Source organism: Neolamprologus multifasciatus, chromosome 6 (genome assembly GCF_963576455.1).
Source record: "Neolamprologus multifasciatus chromosome 6, fNeoMul1.2, whole genome shotgun sequence".
NCBI classification, from domain to species: Eukaryota; Metazoa; Chordata; class Actinopteri; order Cichliformes; family Cichlidae; genus Neolamprologus; species Neolamprologus multifasciatus.
The window spans coordinates 3,870,939-3,891,578 of NC_140444.1; the positions used below are offsets into that span (position 1 = coordinate 3,870,939).

The 20,640-nt window shown below is 42.1% G+C and overlaps 1 protein-coding gene across 3 annotated transcripts; it reads left to right on the forward strand.

Annotated features, from left to right (window-relative positions):
• The first annotated feature begins 6,003 nt into the window (after positions 1 to 6,003).
• Positions 6,004 to 19,581, forward strand: scrn2 (secernin 2). Of its 3 annotated transcripts, none has more exons than XM_085162782.1 (9): positions 6,004 to 6,295; positions 7,395 to 7,557; positions 9,586 to 9,767; positions 10,166 to 10,365; positions 12,717 to 12,932; positions 13,025 to 13,190; positions 15,263 to 15,443; positions 17,523 to 17,679; positions 19,194 to 19,581. In XM_085162782.1, exons 2-8 carry the CDS (start codon positions 7,396 to 7,398, stop codon positions 17,673 to 17,675), a joined length of 1,260 nt encoding a protein of 419 aa, XP_085018908.1. In that variant the 5' UTR covers positions 6,004 to 6,295; position 7,395; the 3' UTR covers positions 17,676 to 17,679; positions 19,194 to 19,581. The 3 variants fall into 3 exon arrangements, with proteins under 3 accessions (XP_085018908.1, XP_085018907.1, XP_085018909.1); XM_085162781.1 differs by lacking the exon at positions 6,004 to 6,295 and adding an exon at positions 6,303 to 6,731; XM_085162783.1 differs by lacking the exons at positions 6,004 to 6,295; positions 19,194 to 19,581 and adding an exon at positions 6,303 to 6,731 and having other exon boundaries at positions 15,263 to 15,466; positions 17,523 to 17,651.
• The last annotated feature ends 1,059 nt before the right edge of the window (positions 19,582 to 20,640 follow it).

Genomic DNA, 20,640 nt, shown 5'->3' on the forward strand with positions numbered 1-20,640 from the left:
ACTGGCCTGTGGCTTGATTGACTTGCCTCTAGTCCCACGGGAACCGCACTCGTGTCTCAGACAAATCCTCCTGCGAACACGCCAGCCTCCAGAGAGCTAGGCCAGCTAAAGCCTCACTTCCCCTCCACATGCAACGAAAAATCCAAGCAAAGTAAACAGTAAGCACCTAGTAGTCAACTTCCTTATCCTTGTTAATTATTCAAAATCCCAGAGGAGAGACCAGCCCACAGTTGTCTTCTGACTCACTTTTTTTTTCTCATGCATGGACTCACTCACCACCACGGCCCCCCCTCCCCTCCTGCCTCCCCTTTCAACTTCAAACCCAGTCATTTCTGCAAGCTGAGCTTTGATTGTACCAAACACCTGTATTTTTCAAGGACAGACTTCCTCGCGAGCCCCCGCCTCCCATCTTTGATTGTTAAACAGCAGTGGCGCCGTCATTACTGTCTGTGCGACTGATGCCGCCCAGCTTCCCCTCCCATCTTCCACCTCTGCCTTTTAACCGGAACTTTAATTGCTCAGAGAAAATTTGGATTGCTTTATTTTATCTAATTTTCAAAACCCCCTTTTTTGTGTGTGTGTGTGCTGTGTGCGAAGGGTTGTAAAAATGTTTTTAAAAATTCCCTTGCTGGATTTATCGGCTGAGATAATCACAGATTTCCTAACAGCTTTAAACTGAGCACACGGCCCCCAAAAATGCTCTCAGATTGAATGCAGGATGCAGAAAGTTTAGTAGCCACATGGACACAGACACCCAACTTTTTTTTTGCAATAACTCACCAGTAATCCTCCAGGAAGACACACAGACACATACACACACACACACCTTTAATACCATGTTTTATTAGACGTCCTCTTTTGCTGCCATCCTGTCTCCCCCGTCAGATTAATATGCTCTGGGCTTCTCACCAGCTGTTTCCGTCCCTTAACACCCCTCATTTTTCTCCGGCCGGCCCTCCGCTTCACATGGCACGGCTTACAAACTTGGCCTGCGTGGCTTTAGATGAGGCCCGCCGCCTGGCGCTGTGTGTGTGTCTGTGTTCACATAGATGAGGTAAAAGTTGGGTTTCGTGTCCACGCAACTTGAAATCCATCACAGTGCCCAGACACCATGTTGATAAGTTAATGAAATCTTCGAACGTGCGTGGTTTACACCGTCTTATTTGCACCCACTTAGAGAACGACAAACCCAGACGGATGTAATTTTATCAGAGTTGCTTTTTTTGTTGGTTAAAAGTTGCACCTCAGAGCGAGAGCGATGTTAAATAACATGCAACAGGAAGTTTTTACAAGCGAAGCAAAGGCATAAAAAATAAAAGTCCAGAGCCAATCTTGTATTCAGCTCTGCTTGATTGAATCTGTGTCATAAATCACTCTTCATCACTCTTCATCACTCATCATCAGTCAACACAAATGTTGTTGTCAGAGGGGTGTAATGTGTGGGTGTATTTACAAGCTCTCTTTTTCACTCATCTGTTTAGTTTCACTCTGTCTCTGCTTGTTTCTGCACCCATGTGCATGTGCGTGTGTGTGTGTTACTGTACACATATGCTAGCTCTTGCTTGGGTGTGTCCGCTTTTGGCTCAGGTAGGTGTTTGCTTGGTGTTTTGTGTAAGGGCAGACAGGATGTGCGATGCTTGTCAGCACGCTCCAGGAGATGAAAGGCCGGAGAGGGAGTGGAAGTAGTCGGTTGCCGTTCAGGTAACAGGTTGTCTTCTCAGGAAACTTCTCAAGAATTCAGCTCACGTTGCCTTCAGCGCTCCTCGCGAGCCACGGGGGAACACCACTCACCACCGTCCCGCTTCAAAAAGTAACTCAACACCTCCTCCAAGTCTGACATAAGTCAGCAACAGCAGGACCCAGGTGTGCGCGCTCGAAACGCGACGTTTTGTGGAACGTTCGGAGCGGATTAGCGGCCACTCCTTGTTTCCTATGCGCTCACCTATGTATTTAAGAACTTCAATAACTTGCGTCACCAAACGTTTACAGATGCCAGCATGAGTCAGTTTTAAGAATGGGATCTGCTGGTATGCATATTGATGAGTGACAATGACACAATTACACGGTGGTTTTGATGCTGGAAATTACTTATGATGGAAGATGTCAGTCACTGTAATGCAGCAGAGCCAGTTCTCTTTATTATTTAGCACATCCTGTGCGTTTGTGTTCACTTGGCTGGGCGACTGGGACCTGTGTTACCAGTTTGAGTTGTCAGTTATTATGATATCTTGTTTTGCAATTTTCTTTAAATAGAGAAAAAGTGAAAGGAGTTCTGTTGGCTGTGTTCAAACACATACGTACTTGACAGCCACTTTGAAGCCATCAGCTCACTTCTGAACTCAACCTTTTTCAAGCTTCAACTTTAGCATTTTGAGTGTTTCTGTGTTGTTGTTTTCAGCTAGATCTTACCATTTTTAGGCAACGTGTTCACTACAGCTCAGAGAGAAGCTGGATGGATTATCTGTTTGTAGTCCGTCACATTTATTCAAACTACGCTTGCATAAAATTCATTTTCTGTCACTGTAGGTATGATAGCTGGTTACTTAAGGTAACTATAAGGACCTGTGAGAGTCAAAAAGTAGATGTTGTGAAGTAAAAGAGTGCTCTGATTTGTCATTTCTTCTAGATTAGACAGATAGACATATGACATATTGAGGGCCTTATATTGTGAGAAAAACCAAAGAAAAATAATTAATAAAAATGAGGTTAACTTAAAAAAGACTAAAAAAATAATACTGATCTGCATTAATATCTTGCTCAAACTAAGAAAGTAATATAAATTGCATTCTTATCTTATGCCAGACCGGTGTGTTCACCTGTCACAGAAATATGAGTTATTGTACACTCTCACAGACATCGGCAGGAATGATTTCCTGAAGCGTTGTTTAGTCTGAGAACTAAAGGAATAAGATAAGATAAGAAAAGATAACCTTTATTAGTCCCACACGTGGGAAATTTGCTTTGTCACAGCAGGAAGTGGACAGTGCAAACGTTATGAAGCAAAAATTAGAATACAATAAGAATAAATACAGAAGAATAATAAAGAAGAATAAAATAGGTGATATATATATAAGTTCAATGGTTTGAAAATGGATTTCACTATTCAGTGGATGACATCACAGTGGCTCCTGTATCTTTATATGGTTTATAGGTGGAAGGTTAATTTAATTTATTTTGTACCTATTTTCTGTGACTAACTTTCTATCTCTGGTACTTGAAGGCAACATTATGAGTTTTCCAGCCTGACATGTGGGCCCAGAAGCAAAAAGCACAATAATGGATGTATTTTGACAGCTTCAAAACAAATATAAGGGAGGTTTAGGACTCACTGGGAAGCTTTGATACCTAGGAAACAGAACTTGTCTCCTGCAGTCAGTGCAGAGGGTTTTTTTGTGCTGATGAAACAAGAAAACCGACAGAGAGAAATGGGTCATCAATCAATGCTTTGCAAACAGCAGGTGGAAGCTGGTGGGGAGTTAGTTTGTCTCCGACGACTGAGACAGGGAGTGTCAGAGACATAATTCAATGAAACACCAGTGATGGGAGACACCCACTCTATAAACCACTGACACACATGAATTCGCCCAACTTTAATTACACTGATTAGCCAACATGTGAGCCAGAGTGCTGCTAAAAAGCAGTGGCGTACACAGCGTTGGTGTCACAGCGCCAAAGAAGGTGACTTGTTAAACTGCGAAATAAACACAAATGTCTTTACCCATCTTATTTTTTCACCCACTGCTCAAATGTAGTAAACAGCAATTCTGATTCCATTTCACTGTTGACCTGATGTTTCCACTGCATTTAGTAGAGAAACACTGTAAGAAGTCCTGTGATGGACTGTCCACGATGCACCCGGTCCTTCTGTACAGAGATATTAAACAAGAGGATTTTCAGGATTATTATTTAAAGTTGTGGCGGCAACTGGAAGCCAATAACCAGTGAGGTGGGGAAATAAATATAAGATTAACACAGGCTGCAGGCTAACACATGCAGCTCGATGTCCTAATATAACTCTAAATATAGACTTATACTCATATAAACTCCAAAGTCTTTGTCAGTTAAATTATCTTATTAGCTTTGTGGCTTGCTGGCTCGTCCATTTTTCTACTTACCTGTGTTTAAGATGAACCTCAGCTTTTTAGCTATGACTTTGCAGGTTATAAAAAAGTCACCATTTATATTACTTGGAAGTTAATATTAACCTACCTTTCCATGTTAGAAACATGCTAATCTAAAGGACTTATTCTAGTTACTATGATGTCGCCCTTTTGTTTCTAAACTCTATTCTAAAGCCTCACTATTAGCATTTTGACTGAAGTGGAAGTGGCTGTATTTAAACAATAGGCTGGAATGTAAAAATCATCAGCTAACAGTAATAAGCTTTGTTAGGAAGCTGCATATATAACGTTTACAAGTGCATCGCAATGGCACAAACAGATGCTAATTAGTGCTAAATGCTAACAGGCTAATAAATACTAGAAATCAGCCACCAAAAACTGAAGCATGAAGTTCTTGGATGCACTTTTAATAATAATAATAATGGATTGCATTTATATAGCGCTTTTCGGGACCCCTCAAAGCGCTTTACAACTCCACTATTCATTCACTCTCACATTCATACACTGGTGGAGGCAGCTACGGTTGTAGCCACAGCTGCCCTGGGGCAGACTGACAGAAGCGAGGCTGCCATATCACGCCATCGGCCCCTCTGGCCAACACCAGTAGGCGGCAGGTGAAGTGTCTTGCCCAAGGACACAACCGGGGCTCGAACCGGCAACCTTCCGATTACAAGACGAACACCCAACTCTTTTACCGCACAGCAAGTCATATTATTTGTTGGATATTTCCATTAAAAGTCTGACAGACAGGTCCAGTTAGTGGAGGTAAAGGTAGTGCTGTGTGATACTTCAAATATTTGTCTGATACAATCTGGTTGGGATTCAGCCTCAAGTGCTCATTAGCGAAAACCCAAATTTTTAGTCTTAATTCATTTCGGTCTCATAGGTTGGGGTTACAAACTGTATATAAAAGATGGTGTTCTAAGAAACCGTCTTACTTTGGCAAATCGTCCTACCTGTATTATAATTTGACCGTGACTTCTGACTAATCCAAACCATAACCATAAGAAATATTCACAATGGGTTAAAAAAAAAACAATTTTTTAACCCATTGTGAACAGGTAGGATAATTTGTGAGGTAGGAACAGATGGACGTAACGTAACATCACCCATTGGTTAGCCGAATGTTTTCAGCCATCACCATCTTGGAGTTTTGAAAAGCAAGGGGTGAGTTTGACTGGGAAAACAAAGTCGCCACACTGATTGGCTGACAACCTGTGACCAACAAAGCCATGGTTTATAAAGTATCCATCACTGAGACTTTAAAACTAGAAACTGAGATCTCACTGAGGTCACACAGAGAGGAGGCTGGGGGCTGTTTTCCCCATTTATTAACCAGAAGTTGTTTTGCAACCAGAGCAGTCGCCCCCTGCTGGTCAGTCTGTAATTACCACTTTTATGTAGTCTGTAGTTAGCACTTGATGTGTGCTTGGATATGCTGTATATATGACATATTTCATAAAACAGCCCTCAAAATCAAAACACCACAGGCTGCGATATCCTCGGTTTAAAACAGTAGATCCTACATTTCCCACGATGCCACTGATGTCATCATAGGGCTTATATGTTTTTGTTTGTTTGTTTTGTTTTTTTCAGGCTTGTGAAAGTTTAGTGTAAAGCAAACAGTTTTTACTGACCTGTGATTCTTATGAAAACGTTAACTTGTTTACTTTAGTGAGTGCAAGCTAAGAGGTTTGTCCGGCTCATCCTTTAAGTCACACAGACATGAGGTCATAAGTGTAGCTCAGAAGCATTTTGCATTTAATTATACTTGTTTACAGTCTTTGTTTGTATCTGAGCGAATAAATAAAAAACAAACAAACAGACTTGATTTGTTGCTTCCACGGTGGAAACAGCGGATTGTAAAAACTTGCAGTGTTTGCAGGGATTTCCTCAAAGGTGGATGTAATTATGATCGTGTTGACTGCGGGTTTGCAGATAAACAGGCGAAGGGGAGGCAGACTCATGATGAAGAGCTACCTCATCGCTCAGGCCTGCTGTGCAGCTTTGCACAGGTGTGGACTGGACTCTGTGAGACGGTGAGCTGTGCTTGTGGCCAGACGAGACGAGACCTTTAAGTACAGACCTTTGGATTTCTTCGTCACGTGACTGCTCTGTATCTACAACCTGCCTTCTCCCAGCCGGCCGTGCGCGCTCACCATTGAAAAACAAAGGTAAACATTTTCTCCAGCACCACCCGCCGCTGCCTAGCTCTACTTTACGCACTATTATCCCCGAAATCGAGCCCCGTTCTCACCCCCCCCGATTAAAGGCGAAAGGACACGAAGCGACAGGCGCGTCGCTACTCCGGAGAGAGGGACGGGGAGTTGATAGTGTGGGCCTTATCTCTGAAATAAACACTGATCGCAAAGCGAGCTCCGTCACAGGCTACAGCTGCGATTAGCCGGGGCACTTTGGGCGACATCGTTTCCGGAATGTGAGCGATTCGTGGTCGCAAACGAGAGAAAAGGAGCGACAATAGAGCAACGTGGCGGCCGGATTTGTGAAGATTACAGTCAATAAAGTGCTCTGCACAAGACTGCCTCCTAATCCCTGTGTGAAAGGGATGGGCAGTGCACCGGCTGGATCTGACTTTCTGCAGAAAGCTGGGTGGGGAATGGAGAGAGCTGTTCCTCTCTGATCCACACATGCACATTATGGTTACAGCAGGGTGTAGTGCTGCAGGTCCAACACACCGTCAGACTCTTATGATTAGTTTCAAATCAGCTTGTTTACATGAGGCCGTGAAATCAGTGCTGCTCGTGGTGCATCTTTATTTAACTCCCCACCAGGGGCGTTTACGGGTTTTTAGGGGTGTCACGAAGGAACGACAGGAAATCACAATACTTGGATCAGATAAAAGTAGAGCGTATTGAAACTATGGTGGATCCTCGTGCTCTTAATCAGATGGTATTTGGTGAAAAGTGGCTGCACGAGACTTTATACACGATTTTGTGTTTAATAACTGTTCAGAAAAGTGGTGAAACAGTACAAAAATATGCTTAAAATACCAAATAGGTTAATCACTGGGTTACAATGAATGATTCATTAATGTGTGAATCACTTTAACGTTAAAGTTGGAGGTGATTTTAATCACTGCTGATTCTGTCATGTCACTTGGCATTGTAAGATTAACGTACCAAGTCGGGTTTCTGGGTACCACTAATCTTAAGTGCGTGTTTGGGTCAGGACGGGGGGTGGGGATCAATCACGCCCCTGTTCCCCACAGCCAGCCACACTTCCTTTTTTTTTGTTTCTGTGTCTTTGTTGCAGGATGGCAGAGCCCCCCATGTCATGTGACTGTTTTGTTTCCTTGCCCCCTGGCTCTCGTGATGACCATGTGATTTTTGGAAAGAACTCAGACCGTCCTCGAGATGAGGTGCAAGAGGTGGTCTACTACCCTGCAGCCTCTCACCCTCCAGGCTCCATGCTGGAGGTAAAGCAGCGCAGGAAAAGCCGCAGCTGCTGCTGTGTTTTAAATGCACCGTCTGACGTTTACATATCTGTTGGGCTCAAAACAACCTTTTTCAAGGCTGAAGTCTGAAGCAGGGATGTTGAATATTTACACAAGGACTTCATGTGGAAACCTTTCCTGTTAATAATTAAAGAGAAGCAACTGTGATGAAATACTTTATCCTGTTAGCTCAGCTAGGTCAGCGCAGCCAAGCTTCACATTAATGCAGTTTGTTTTTAATAGGAACCAGGGTCAAAACTTGTGGTTGCGAAAACATTTACAGTCCTACAGAAGTCAGTAACAACTTTCCTGATGGGTTTCTGAGCTCAGCCACTAATTTCAGGTCATACAGAGTAAAGCAAATAGATTTTAGTTAAGTAGATGTTGTATATTTTGTTAATTTAAGGGGATATCTTGGGTTTATTTGTTGGTCAACAACTTGTGATCGATAACAGCCGATTAGTGTTTGGTTTCACAGGGATTATCGTCCCTCGGTTTTCCCTTTGAATTGTCCACATGTACACGGGTATTTTTGAAAACGGAGATTTTCCGTTTTCGTTTTAAAAAATAATCCCGTCCACACGTAAACGCAGAAATGAAGGAAAACGCTGCTAAGAACATGCCAAAGCAGCAGGTGGCGCTATATTCCTAACCGTGTAGAAATGTTGGCCAATCAGAAGTCTAGAAGCCTCGGAAATAGTAAACAAAGATGGGGCATAGAAGCCAGTGTTGCCAACTTAGCGACTTTGTCGCTATATTTAGCGAGTTTTCAGACCCCCTAGCGACTTTTTTTCTAAAAAAAAGTCGCAAGTCGAAAAAAAGCCTCCTAAAAAAAGACGTGAAAGACATAACAAAAAACAATAATTGCTAAAAGAAATTTAATTTGTAGTTCTAAATAAATTCTAAATGCATTTAGGACGTTTTTTGCTCACTTTATGTCTCATCCACGATGTTATTTCTCTCTCCAGCAGCGTAGGTTACAATTACATTAGCATGACCAATTATGCAAATTAGGTGATGACGTCATTTAGCGACTTCTAGCGACTTTTAGGACAACCAATAGCGATTTTCCTTACTGAGGAGTTGGCAACACTGATAGAAGCAGTGTTGCCAACTCCTCACAGTTACTGTCCCTCCTATGTGTGGAGGGACAGTAACTGTGTGTATATATAAGCATTTAAACACTGCAGAGAGTAAAATTAACAGTAACAGTATTGTAGAAATTCATTTCACCAAAACAATAACGTGGCGCACACTGTGACGTCAAAAAAGGCGCACACCTTTGACGCTGCGTTTTCTCAGTTTTTCTCCACACGTAAATGCAAAAACGGAGTTTTAGAAAATATCCACCCTGGCCGGAGTTTTTAGAAACCTCAGTTTTCAGTGACCGAAAACGCCGTTTACGTGTGGACGAAAGGTGCAAACGCATAGAAAAATCTGCGTTTTCAAAAATACCCGGGTACGTGTGGACATAGCTGGTCTTCAGATACCAGTGGGTAATGGCGCACTATCCGTCTTGTATAGTGTCTGTGCTCTGAATACATTGTTTATAGCTGTTTTCAGCTCATGAAGCAAAGTATGCATCACAGTGATCTGATGGTGTTGTGGGGTCTAATGATGTCCTTATGATAAGTTGTTAAATGCATTACTGGAAAGTAAAACATTAAAAAAAAGTCCAGGTTTCTGAGAGTGTATTGCAATCCTGGTGACCCTAATGTTAAATTAGCCTTAGGATAATTTAACATGCAGGTAGAATACAAATCTTTTTCCTTTTCATTATATCCTGACAATTGCTGGATATTTAAGAGCCTGACTAAATGAGTGATGATGTAAGTGAACCATATCTAATACTGGATTGTGTGCTTGTACTGCTTTTTGTTATTGTTGATCTGAATGACCCGAAACATCTGTTTTGGATTTTGGTACTTAGATATCTTTTTCCTTTTCTTCCACTGTTATACACCAATATGTGCACATTTGTAAGAAAATGTTGTTCATGCTCCACTGCAGTGCACGTACATCCAGATCCCTCAGGTGGAGCAGACCAACGCTGTGGTCCTCAGCAAACCTGCATGGATGTGGGGAGCTGAAATGGGCGCCAGTGACAAAGGGGTCTGTATTGGGAATGAGGCAGTCTGGACCCGAGAGCCCGTCGCACCGGGAGAGGCTCTGCTGGGCATGGACCTTGTCCGGTGAGCTGCTGAAAACTTTTGTTATTCCTCAGAAACTTGTATGGATTAAGAACAGGATATCAATAAAGGGAAAATAATCCAGCTGCTGACTGCACCTAATTAAAGTTGGATTGCATGTATTCAGTAGAAGTACTAAGTTAATCCTCTGAGGCTTTGATCAGAAGGGTGTGTAGATTGTCACTAGCATGTTACGACAGGTGTAGAGATGACTGTTGAAGTTACTCTGTGTAAAAATACTCAAACAGCAAAGAGAGACTCTTTAACTGAGCAGCTCTTCTCCAATGCACACTTCAGAGCAGTTAAAGGGAATTCATGGTGTGTGAAACTGATCGAACACTAGATAAACAAATAGACGAAACCTGGCACACACATAACCTAGCATGGGTTCTGATCATCAGACTGGGGCTGGAGCGTGGTGACAGCGCCCGGGCAGCACTGACGGTGATCACCAGCCTCCTGGAGCAGCATGGCCAGGGCGGGCAGTGCAGGGAGGCTCCCGAACCCTTCAGCTACCACAACACCTTCCTCTTTGTGGACCGCAGTGAGGCTTGGGTGCTGGAGACAGCCGGGAGGCTTTGGGTGGCACAGAAAGTCTCAGGTAAGGACCAAGGGTTGAAAAGACTAAAGAAGTAACAACTGTGAGCCAAAAGTTCAGGCCTCACGTTGCTCTGGCTTAAAGGGGGAGGTGCTAAAAGAGTTTCTGTGCACTCACTGCAGTATAGTGTGGCAGCCAAAAGTTACCTTATATGGATCAAAGGGATCATCCCGCTAATTTATCAGCTAATGCTAGTCAGTGTGATTAGTAAGCTACATTCACAGACTGTATGGGTCCAATGTAAGGAACTGAAGTACAAATGTCTTGGAGGTGTGTACCACACAGTTGTTGCCATACTGTTGGTCAGATAATCCATTCAGGTCTCTATCAGGGCCCCTGTTCATCAATCCAACCACGTCCCCAATATAGGTATCCAAGTAGATGAGTTTAAAAAAATTTCACCCCACTCAGTGTTGTTATGAAGGGGTGATCATCCACAGAGCTCAAAATTACTGGATGTGCTTCATTTATAACCACATCCAGCTTTTTTTCCCGGTTATAATTGAAGCAAAGATTTTGTGTTTGAAAGCAGGTGCGATTCCTTAGTAACAGTCGTAACAAGGACGAGGATGTCTTTAAAAGTTCATGGTGTGCATGCACGAACATCTCCTTAGTGATATTTTTATAAAGCCTCTTATTGCATGCTTGCTTAAAGCAGCGGTCTCCAACCTTTTTTGCGCCACGGACCGGTTTATGCCCGACAATATTTTCATGGACCGGCCTTTAAGGTGTCGCGGATAAATGCAACAAAATAAAACTAGTACCGGTACCGAAAAAAAGATTTATTCATAACACACGTGAAAAGACCCAGGAAAACCGAGTAAACGATAAAAACGATAACAAAATAACGCTGAAAACCGATAAAAACCCTGAAAACTATACATTTCACACCTGAGCCTCAACTCTCGCGGCCCGGTAACAAACGACTCACGGACCGGTGCTGGTCCGAGGCCCGGGGGTTGGGGACCGCTGGCTTAAAGGACTTTATTTTAGAGGGGGGAGGGGAACAATCCTGAAACCTGCTCTCGAACAGAGATACTGAACAACGGTTTCATCCTCTGAGGATGATGAATGCATACGTCTGTCTTGACTGATTATCAGTCTGTCCTTGGCAGAAGCGTCTACAGGAGAGGTTAAACTCTGTGTGGTCTGTAGATTGCTTACAGACCACACAGAGGAGCAGAGCTTAAACACTTGGAGGGAAAAGGGTCTCATGCTAAACTTCCTGTTTTTTCCTCTGCTTTTAACTTTTTAACCTTATATTTTAACAGTTTGCTTTTAAAACTTGTGGGCACAGAAATTTAGTTTAAATGGAGTTCTCAGGTTTGCTCCTCTGCTGGTTTCCACAATGATGTGTGTGCTCTGTTATTTATCCTCTGCACAGATGTGTTACAGAGTATGATGATAACGGGACCGTGTTAAAGTACGCAGATGGGATTGTTATTGTCAGTCAGCTCCAGGACAATGAGACCAGTGTTGGTCTACTACTCTACTTCACTGTGCTCACAAACATGAAGCGTCATCCAGTTTGAGTCAGGAAGAAGAAGGTGTATTGACTCAAAGCTAAAACCTTTAGGAATGCCACTGCCTAATTGCTATCGATTGGCTATTTATTAGTTCACATGAATTTATCTGCATTTGTAAACCATAACTGGTGGGCAGAAAATGTTTTGATATCCCCTCAATGCACCAGAAAGCAGACTGAGCAGAAATTGGTGTGAAAAACAGGACGTCAGCTTTAGTTTTTTTGGGCAAACTGCTTTTAGAAAGACGAAATCATGAGCTTTTAATACGTCTGTCTTTGTGTTTTTTTGTCTCTGATGTTTTTTTCTCTGGTTTTAGTGTCTATCTTTAATGAATAGAAAGAAAGTGTTTAGCTGATAGATGTGTAGCACATCTGCAGTGACTCCAGGTGATCCCACCCCAGAGTTTTAGATCCACTTTGTTAATCTAGCTTTCTTCTGATTGGCTGCCCCTCAGCTCTGTATCACATCACACAGAGCCAAGAGTAAAAAAAACTGTTTGTGACTGTGTGTTTGCAGCGGTCTGTGTGTTTAACAAACTCAAATAAGTAAACTAGGTCCGTTATTGTGATAAGACTGGCCTCCTGGCTGAAATCAGGTTCTAGCAGCTGAGAATGCATGTATGGGAATGCATGTATGGGAATGCATGTATGGGAATGCATGTATGGGAATGCATGTATGGGAATGCATGTATGGGAATCCTCGTGGAGTGATTTTTATCAGCTGCAATCAATCTGCTTTGTGTGAAACACACAAACAGAGCTTTTCTGGCTAAATAGGATTTCAGTTGATCTGGTATCTCAAATACTGACATCTACCTGCTTCTTCCAGAGGGTGTTAAGAACATCTCCAACCAGCTCACCATTGGCAGCGAGATCTCCACAGAGCACCCGGACCTGCGGAGCGTGGCCAAGGCTCAGGGCTGGTGGGACGGTGAGGGAGAATTTAACTTCTCGCATGTGTTTAGTCCCGAGAACCCGCCGGCCAGGATGGAGCTGGCCAAGCAGCGCTACAGGGGAGGCACGGAGCTGCTCCAGCAACACGACGGTAGGTACAGAGCTCGGCGGAGCTTAGAGCTGCCGAACATGACGATAACTTCTCTACAGAGACACTCAGCTCTCTGTCTGTCCTGCTTTCAGGATCAGTGACGGCAGAGGTGATGATGTCCATTCTGAGGGACAAACCCAGCGGCATCTGCATGAACTCTGGAGGTTTCTGCACCACAGGCAGCATGGTTTCCATCCTGCCCAGAGACACCGCTCTGCCCTGCATCCACTTCTTCACTGCCACCCCAGACCCATCCAGGTTTGCCACTCACTAAACTAAGAATTCCTCCACTTAATGCTACTTGAATAACCCGTTTTATCCACTATATGTTCATGGAACGATTATAATATTGTGAGATTAAAGGTCGGGAATTCCTCATAATTGTTTATACAGCTTTAGTATTAAGTAAGTTTTAGAAAATTAAGTGTAACAACCAGTTAATGTTTAAAAAGCATAAAATGTGAATATGTGCTGGCCATTAAAAAAGACTTCTAAATTCCCCAAACGTCCCTCAAGGTGGTCACTTTGTGCACCTGTGGATTAATTCCGGAAGCCTCTGTGGAAGTCGAATTCTGACCATCTGTGATCTCAAACTTCCAGAGAGCAAACATCAAGTTTACTTAAACTGAGGAGTTTTTACGTAGATTTTATCCCGAGGTCTCGCGAGCATTTCGCTCAACTTTTGGTTGGTCTGCTCCACGAAGCACGCCGTAATAATATTAATTAATTGAAGACGGTCCCTGAGAGTTGCCACAGTGGACGAATCTTCATGTTTGATTAGGTGCAGGTTTTATACAAGATGCCCTTCCTCACGCAACCCTCACGCTTACCCAGACTTACAACCCTCGGAGGCTGGGTTTATGTTTTCTCCTGGTCTTAAAGTAGGCCACTAATAATATTAAGTTCATTAAAGTGCACTTTTTGGATGCTGTATATTTGGAAATTTTTACTAGGTGTGCAACAATACTCGTATCGATATTGAACCGTTCATACAGTGCTTTCGGTACGCATATGTATCGAACAATACAACATTTTAAATTTATTTTATCAACTTTCCTTCTGACGATGCTGTCTGTGTTGAGCGCTCAGTGGATCTGCGCTCGACAGTGCAGCCTAGGCGGAGTAGTCGAACGCAGATTCACTGAGCGCAGGGCAAGCTAGCGAGACAGAAGCTAAGCTCGTTGCAACATGGCAAATTGAACCTCCCCCACCCTCATTCAGATCTGGCGTTTGGAACTATTTTGGTTTTCATGTGACGTGTGATCCTGAAGGTAAGCGCGTCATGGACAAAAGTAAAACAGTATGTTGGATGTGCCAGCAATGCTCAATTACATTGGTGGGAACTAGTGCGTTAGTGCAGTTAGCTCGTTAACGTGTTGGCCGTCCAGCCCCACACACGGGGCGATCCGCGGTAGCTCGTTAACAGAGATTTGCCGTGTTGTGGCGTTAACGTCATTTCTGACAGCACTAGTGGGAACACAACGAATATGACTGCACATTTACTCCGACATCATCCTAGTGCAAAGACAAGTGGAAGCAGACAAAAACAACAAGCACGCATGCTACAAGCTTTACCTTTACTTTAGTCATTTAGACAGCCATTAGCACATTCTCCTTATGGGGACCTGATATGTTTAATATGCTGCTGAAAATATAGCGTATAGTATAGCTTTTATTTTGGAAAGAGCCATTTCTCTGTAATAAACTCTCTTTTCGAAAGATGAGTGATTTCTCGATCAGATATATATTTTTTTTATTACTTTGTTTCAGCAACATTAAATTTAAAAACTACTTTTGAGTTAAAATATATATTTATAATTTTAATAAATGACAAATTAAAAAGGCATGAACATTTTGTTTTGTATCGAAAAAATATCGAACTGTGACACCAAAGTGTCAAACCGAACCGTGAGTTTTGTGTATCGTTGCACCCCTAATTTTTACATGGGAGTCTGAGATTGGGGACAGAATCAAGTGGCCATTAGAGGACTGCAGTTTTTGCCGTTTGCATGTTCACTTTTCATTTCTCAGAGCCTGACGTTGCCCCTCACGTGTGTCACAGATAGGCAAGTGGTGTGAGTGGGACTTGTAGTGGGCAATAAAATAGCAGAAGAACTGGAAACAGTTTAGAGGTGCAAAAGAGGATGATCTTGAACCGAACAAATTTAAATCTCAAGCGACAGAACTTTATGAGCTCCTCTGATATGAAATGTGAAAGTGTTTTCTTTCCCTTCTAATCTTTAATTTTCTACCCTCTGTATCTTCTTTGGGTTGATGGGAATTTCTGAGTCTCCTCTTTCTCTCCTTGTCTAATCCTACCACCCTGCTAGGTCTGTATTCAAGCCTTTTATCTTCTCGGACTGTCCCACCCCAGTGCCGAGGGTGGTCTCCCCACAGTTTGGCCCGGACGACCCTGCGAGGAAGCAGCCTCGCTTTCAGAGCCAGGTGGACCGCAGACATGACCTCTACAAGGCCCATCAGGTGGCGCTCAACACCATGGAGACCAACCCGGTGGGCACTGATGGATGACCTAGGTCAATGATAGTCTTGCACAGATAATGGCAGTGCATGAAGTTCCGGTTCGTTGAGTAAACATTCACAGCAGGATCACTTTTTATTTATTTTTGTTAAAGAGTCGATCCGGATGAGTTGCTGCTGATAAATTACAGGCGAGTCGCACAACCCAGAGAAGACACTCCCAGTGCAGAGCCAAACACAACAGCACCTCACAGATGGCGCAGACAAGACACATGGCAGACTAAACATAAACACACTACAAGTGCACATTCAAAGCCAAAGAGCAGGGTTTCAAACTGTGACACCAGAGAACTTCCAAACAGTTTTTCCATTTAGACATTTTAGCCGATTTCCTGTCTGGCATTATGTGCGTGATTACAAGCTGAACCTGAAGTCAGAGGAAGGTCAGCGCCCTGTTTGGGCTGGAATTTTGGCTCGGGACAAAATGAGCATACAAAATGTTTTTGTAGCTTTGCTAATGTTAGCTATCAAAAGCTGCTCATTACACCAAATAAGTGTTGTTTCCTTTTTTTACTCATGACTTCATCTTTTCTTTTGTAGTTTGAGGAAACAGTTTTTTCAAAGCCCGCCTTTAAAATTGGTCTGTTCCAATGCGGAAACGTTAGGACAAAGATCCAGAAGATGAAGAATTAAGTGGAAATTATTCAGCGTGGATCTATTTAGTATTCGCATATATTCTGTTATATTTAATATTAAAAATGGCCAACGTTTCAAATTATTATCTCAGCATGTGCACGAGTAATCCTATTCTCTCTCTCTCTCTCTTTTTTTTTAAACTCTTGACTCTGTATGATGTCATAGAGAGTGGATATCCCTCATATCAGCGCTCCCCAACCCCCGGGCCACAGACCGGTACCAGTCTGTGAGCTGTTTGGTACTTAGCCGCAAAAGTTGAGGCTCGGGTGTGAAATTTATGATTTTCAGGGTTTTTATCTTTTTTTTAAAAATAGTTTTTATTATTAACTCGGTTTCTCTGGGTCTTTTCCTGTGTGAATGAATAAGTTTTCTTTTCTTTTTTTGGTTTTATTTTGTTGTATTTATCCGCGGCACCATAAAGGCCGGACATAAACTGGTCCATGGTGCAAAAAAGGTTGAGCACTTATATGGTCATCGGCTCTGGCTGTGCATTTTAGTTTAGTTTTTATTGGTATCTTGCTAAAATTTTCCTAACTTCTGTTATTCTGCAAACTCTGTTGCTACCATAGTTTGGTGCGTTCTACATTTTCGTCAAGTGCAGATTTGACAAATATCTGCATTTGCAGTTTTTATGAAAACTAAACAGTCTCAGGAAACATGTTTTTTCATACTTGTGTTAGTTTTTCCTTTCCTGTTAGTTAACTAAAGTATATTCAAACTTTTGTTTGGAAGGTAAAGCCAATCAGGAAAGTTTGGTTTAAAGGGAGGTTTGTTTAGCTTGTCTAAAGCCTGTTCCAGTATACGGCCCAGTATACTCTACTCTAGTAGAGTCCAACAATGAAACGGAGCAGGAAATGAGTTGTAAGGCTCCTTTTAACCAAACAGACTCTCTTTGGAGTTTACTCGCTGACCTCTCACTGGACTTCACACAGTATTCATCAGCAGTGGACCTTCCTCCACTGACTCAGTTCTCTTAGAATTCATTGAATATAACTTTTCTGTCACTCTTTCAATCGTTGTTTGATGGTTGATTGGATGTTGGTGTAAATATTTTATCATTTCACATTTGTACAGAGCGCTGATTTATTATTTTGTTATTTTAAAATATAAATACGCCACGAGAGTGAATACAAAGTGCATTTTGTACACCACAGTGGGATTTGGGTAAAGAAAAGCAGGTCTGTAGTTGCAGTTATTCAGACTGCATCTCCCACCATAGACGTGGGGTTGTACTGGATTCAGGACTGTTTTCAGCAGGATCTGACTCCTTTTTAAAATCTGACTGAAGCTTATGATGATGAAAGACGCATCAATTTAGGAGGAGAAAGTCAGGTTTCACAGCTTTGTATGATCTAACCTGGGTGTTACTGTTATTCTCATGGCATCTCTGTGGGTTTTCTCTCTGTTCTGTCTCAGGATGAAGGTCTAGCTGTCTACAACATTTTAAGGGACCTGGAGTCTCAGTGTCTGAGTGAGATCGCAGCCATGCTCAGCGGAGAGATACCCGGAGAGGAACTGGGGGACTTATTTTTTGATTGCGTGGACACTGAGATTAAGTTCTACCAGTGAGGAGGTGGGAGGCTGCAGGGATGTATTTAGTGTTGTATGATGTGTACGAATGAGCTTTAGGCTGAGATTATTGCCTCTTGTGAATGCATACTGTCTTAATATATTCTTTTAAACCAAATTTAACATGTATATGCAGGATGTTTTTTAAACATGCAAGATTTGCTACAAAAGGTGATTTCTTTCATGTCTGCAGACAGTTAGGTTCATAAGTACTCGGATAATGTAAAGCAGCCTTTGGGAATTTATCATGGAATAAGAAGAGAACAGGCTTCACTTACCATAAAATTTGCCTGTCATTCAATTGCCAGTTACTTTTGTACCCCTGAAAATGGCGGGCTGAAAATGGCAATAGTTTTGTTAAACATGTTGAATTAAAGATAAAATTCCACACATCTTGTTTTGATTTGATTGAGCATTTTTGTCTTCACATATCGATCGTTGTAATGCTCTCCTTTCTGGGCTGCCAAAGAAAAGTTTTAGAGGTTTACAGATGGTGCAAAATGCAGCTGCTTGCATTTTAACTAAAACTGGAAAATTTGAGCACATTAGCCCTGTACTGAAATCCTTTCATTGGCTACCTTGTCAGGTTCAAGCAGATTTTAAGGTCCTGCTGCTCACCCACAAGGCTTTAAATGGTTTGGCACCTTCATACCTCTCTGATCTTTTGCACCTTTATGTTCGATCCCACGCTCTCCGATCTCAGGACTCTGGCCTTTTAAAAGTTCCTAGAGCCAGAACAAAGACTGTTGGAGAGCGTGCTTTTTCTCTTCATGCCAGTTTTTGTGGAACAACCTCCCTCAAGATATCAGGCAGGCATGCTCTGTGGAGGTTTTTAAAGACTCACTTGTTCACCCTGTCCTACATGTCTTAATTCTATGCCTTTTTGGTTGTTTTTTTTTTTTTTTACATTTTTATCGTTTTAAACTTTTATGTTTTTAACTTGTATTGCTATGCATCACTTTTATTTATGTATCTCTTTATAGCTGTACAGCACTTTGTCTGAAAGCGCTTTATAAATAAAGTTATTATTATTATTATTATAATGTCCAAAGAAAAACTTGGAATGACCTTCAGTTTACAAATAATTATCACTGAAGACTATTTACAAGAAATTCTGGCTCCTTGAAAGTAAAATATAAAGACATGAAGAGTGGCTCAGGACTTTTGCACAGTACTACATATTCAAGTTAAGAATTTTGCAATAGTTTTAATGGTAAAGTGGACACATCTTACCGTAATCATATAGTCTGCAGTGGTTAAAATGTAATTTAAGGTGTTGATATGATCATTTTTAAATCCCTTTTTTGATGAAAGACAAATTCTTTGACAGCGTCGTGAAGGTCAAACACGAACACAAAGCCTTTCGTTTAGGAGGAGATATAAACGGTCAGAGAACTCAGAGGTTGTGATTCCTACTTATTGAAATATCCTCCTGTTAAAGTGGGATTTGCTGCTTTGCTCACAGCAAAGCTAATTAAGCTCCTAACATGTGCTGTGTTTCATGGTTCTCTGTTACAGCGCCCTCAGGTGGATACTCGTTGTGCTCACAGAGTGGCAGGAGAAGGCCCTGGGACTGTTGCAGACTCCAGCGTTTCTCGTGTTGGCTTCCGCCTCACTTCCGCACCGCACATCTCTGTCCCCATTCCATCCTTAACACAGAATGTCTTAACAGCACATGTGATTGGAGCATATTTATCATCCGTGTCGCCCAGGGAGCAATGACTGCACCTCATTAGTGAGAAATATGATGTAGACTACACAGGCGCCTATGTAGAGCTGTGTGACGTTGCACAAATACTGTGAGTACGGCATTCGTTTAACTTTTTGTTTCATGTTGCAAATGAACGGGTTGTCATTCGTTTGATGGCTCCCTGTAGGGAAGGATATAATAAAGTTAATGAAGTCCTGAGTGTGTTGTGAGCTTTTTGTTCACATTTGCACTAATGGTGGGTCTGCCTGGACGGTCAGCAGGGGCTGAGCTGAAGGAAGGTTTGGTTGCACAATAAAAACTGTGTCAGCAAAGCTGCATTAACTCATAGTGAAGTGAAAACAAAGATTAAAATATAAATTTGTGTAAAAAAAAACAAATCTGCAATTATAGTATGGTGATCTATCTATAATGTACTTCTCATTAAAACAAAAATGTATCGCTTTGTTCTAGCAAAATATTGGGATGTTGGATGCTGCATGAAATATTTTAGATATTGCAATTTAATTCAATGTTCTATTGTGAATATGTGAATTCAGTGTGTGTGCAACAGTGTTTGGCACCATCTAGTGGTTGATTGGATTTACTGCAATTAAGTTCACTCCACCTTTGACAAAATAAGAGCTTGGTAACTTTGACCACCCAAAAAATATGGTAAATGGCCTGTATTTGTATAGCGCTTTTACTAGTTCCCCCTAGGGACCCCAAAGCGCTTTACACACCCAGTCATCCACCCATTCACACACTGGTGGAGGCAGCTACAGTTGTAGCCACAGCTGCCCTGGGGCAGACTGACAGAAGCGAGGCTGCCATATCGCGCCATCGGCCCTTCTGGCCAACACCAGTAGGCGGTAGGTGAAGTGTCTTGCCCAAGGACACAACGACCGAGCTGGGGCTCGAACCGGGAACCTTCTGATTACAAGGCGAACTCCCAATTCTTGAGCCATGATTGCCCCAAATCATAATTAGGTGTTATAATGAGGGTGACGTTATAAAGAGCATTAGTATAAATGAGCCTATCAGCATTATGGGTGTAAATATTTAAAGCGTTTAACCACATCTGACTGCCTTCCAGTGGTTTATTTATGCATGACAGTAACCCCATGTTTTACATTTATGAATTAATAAAACTAAAACAATCACAATGAAATTGAATAATTAAATTAAAAGATATTTTGCTTCTTTTAAAAACTGCTTTTATTACTAACAAAACTGAAAAGCAGAGAAGGAGGAAAATCTGTGCTCCGAAACGTGTTT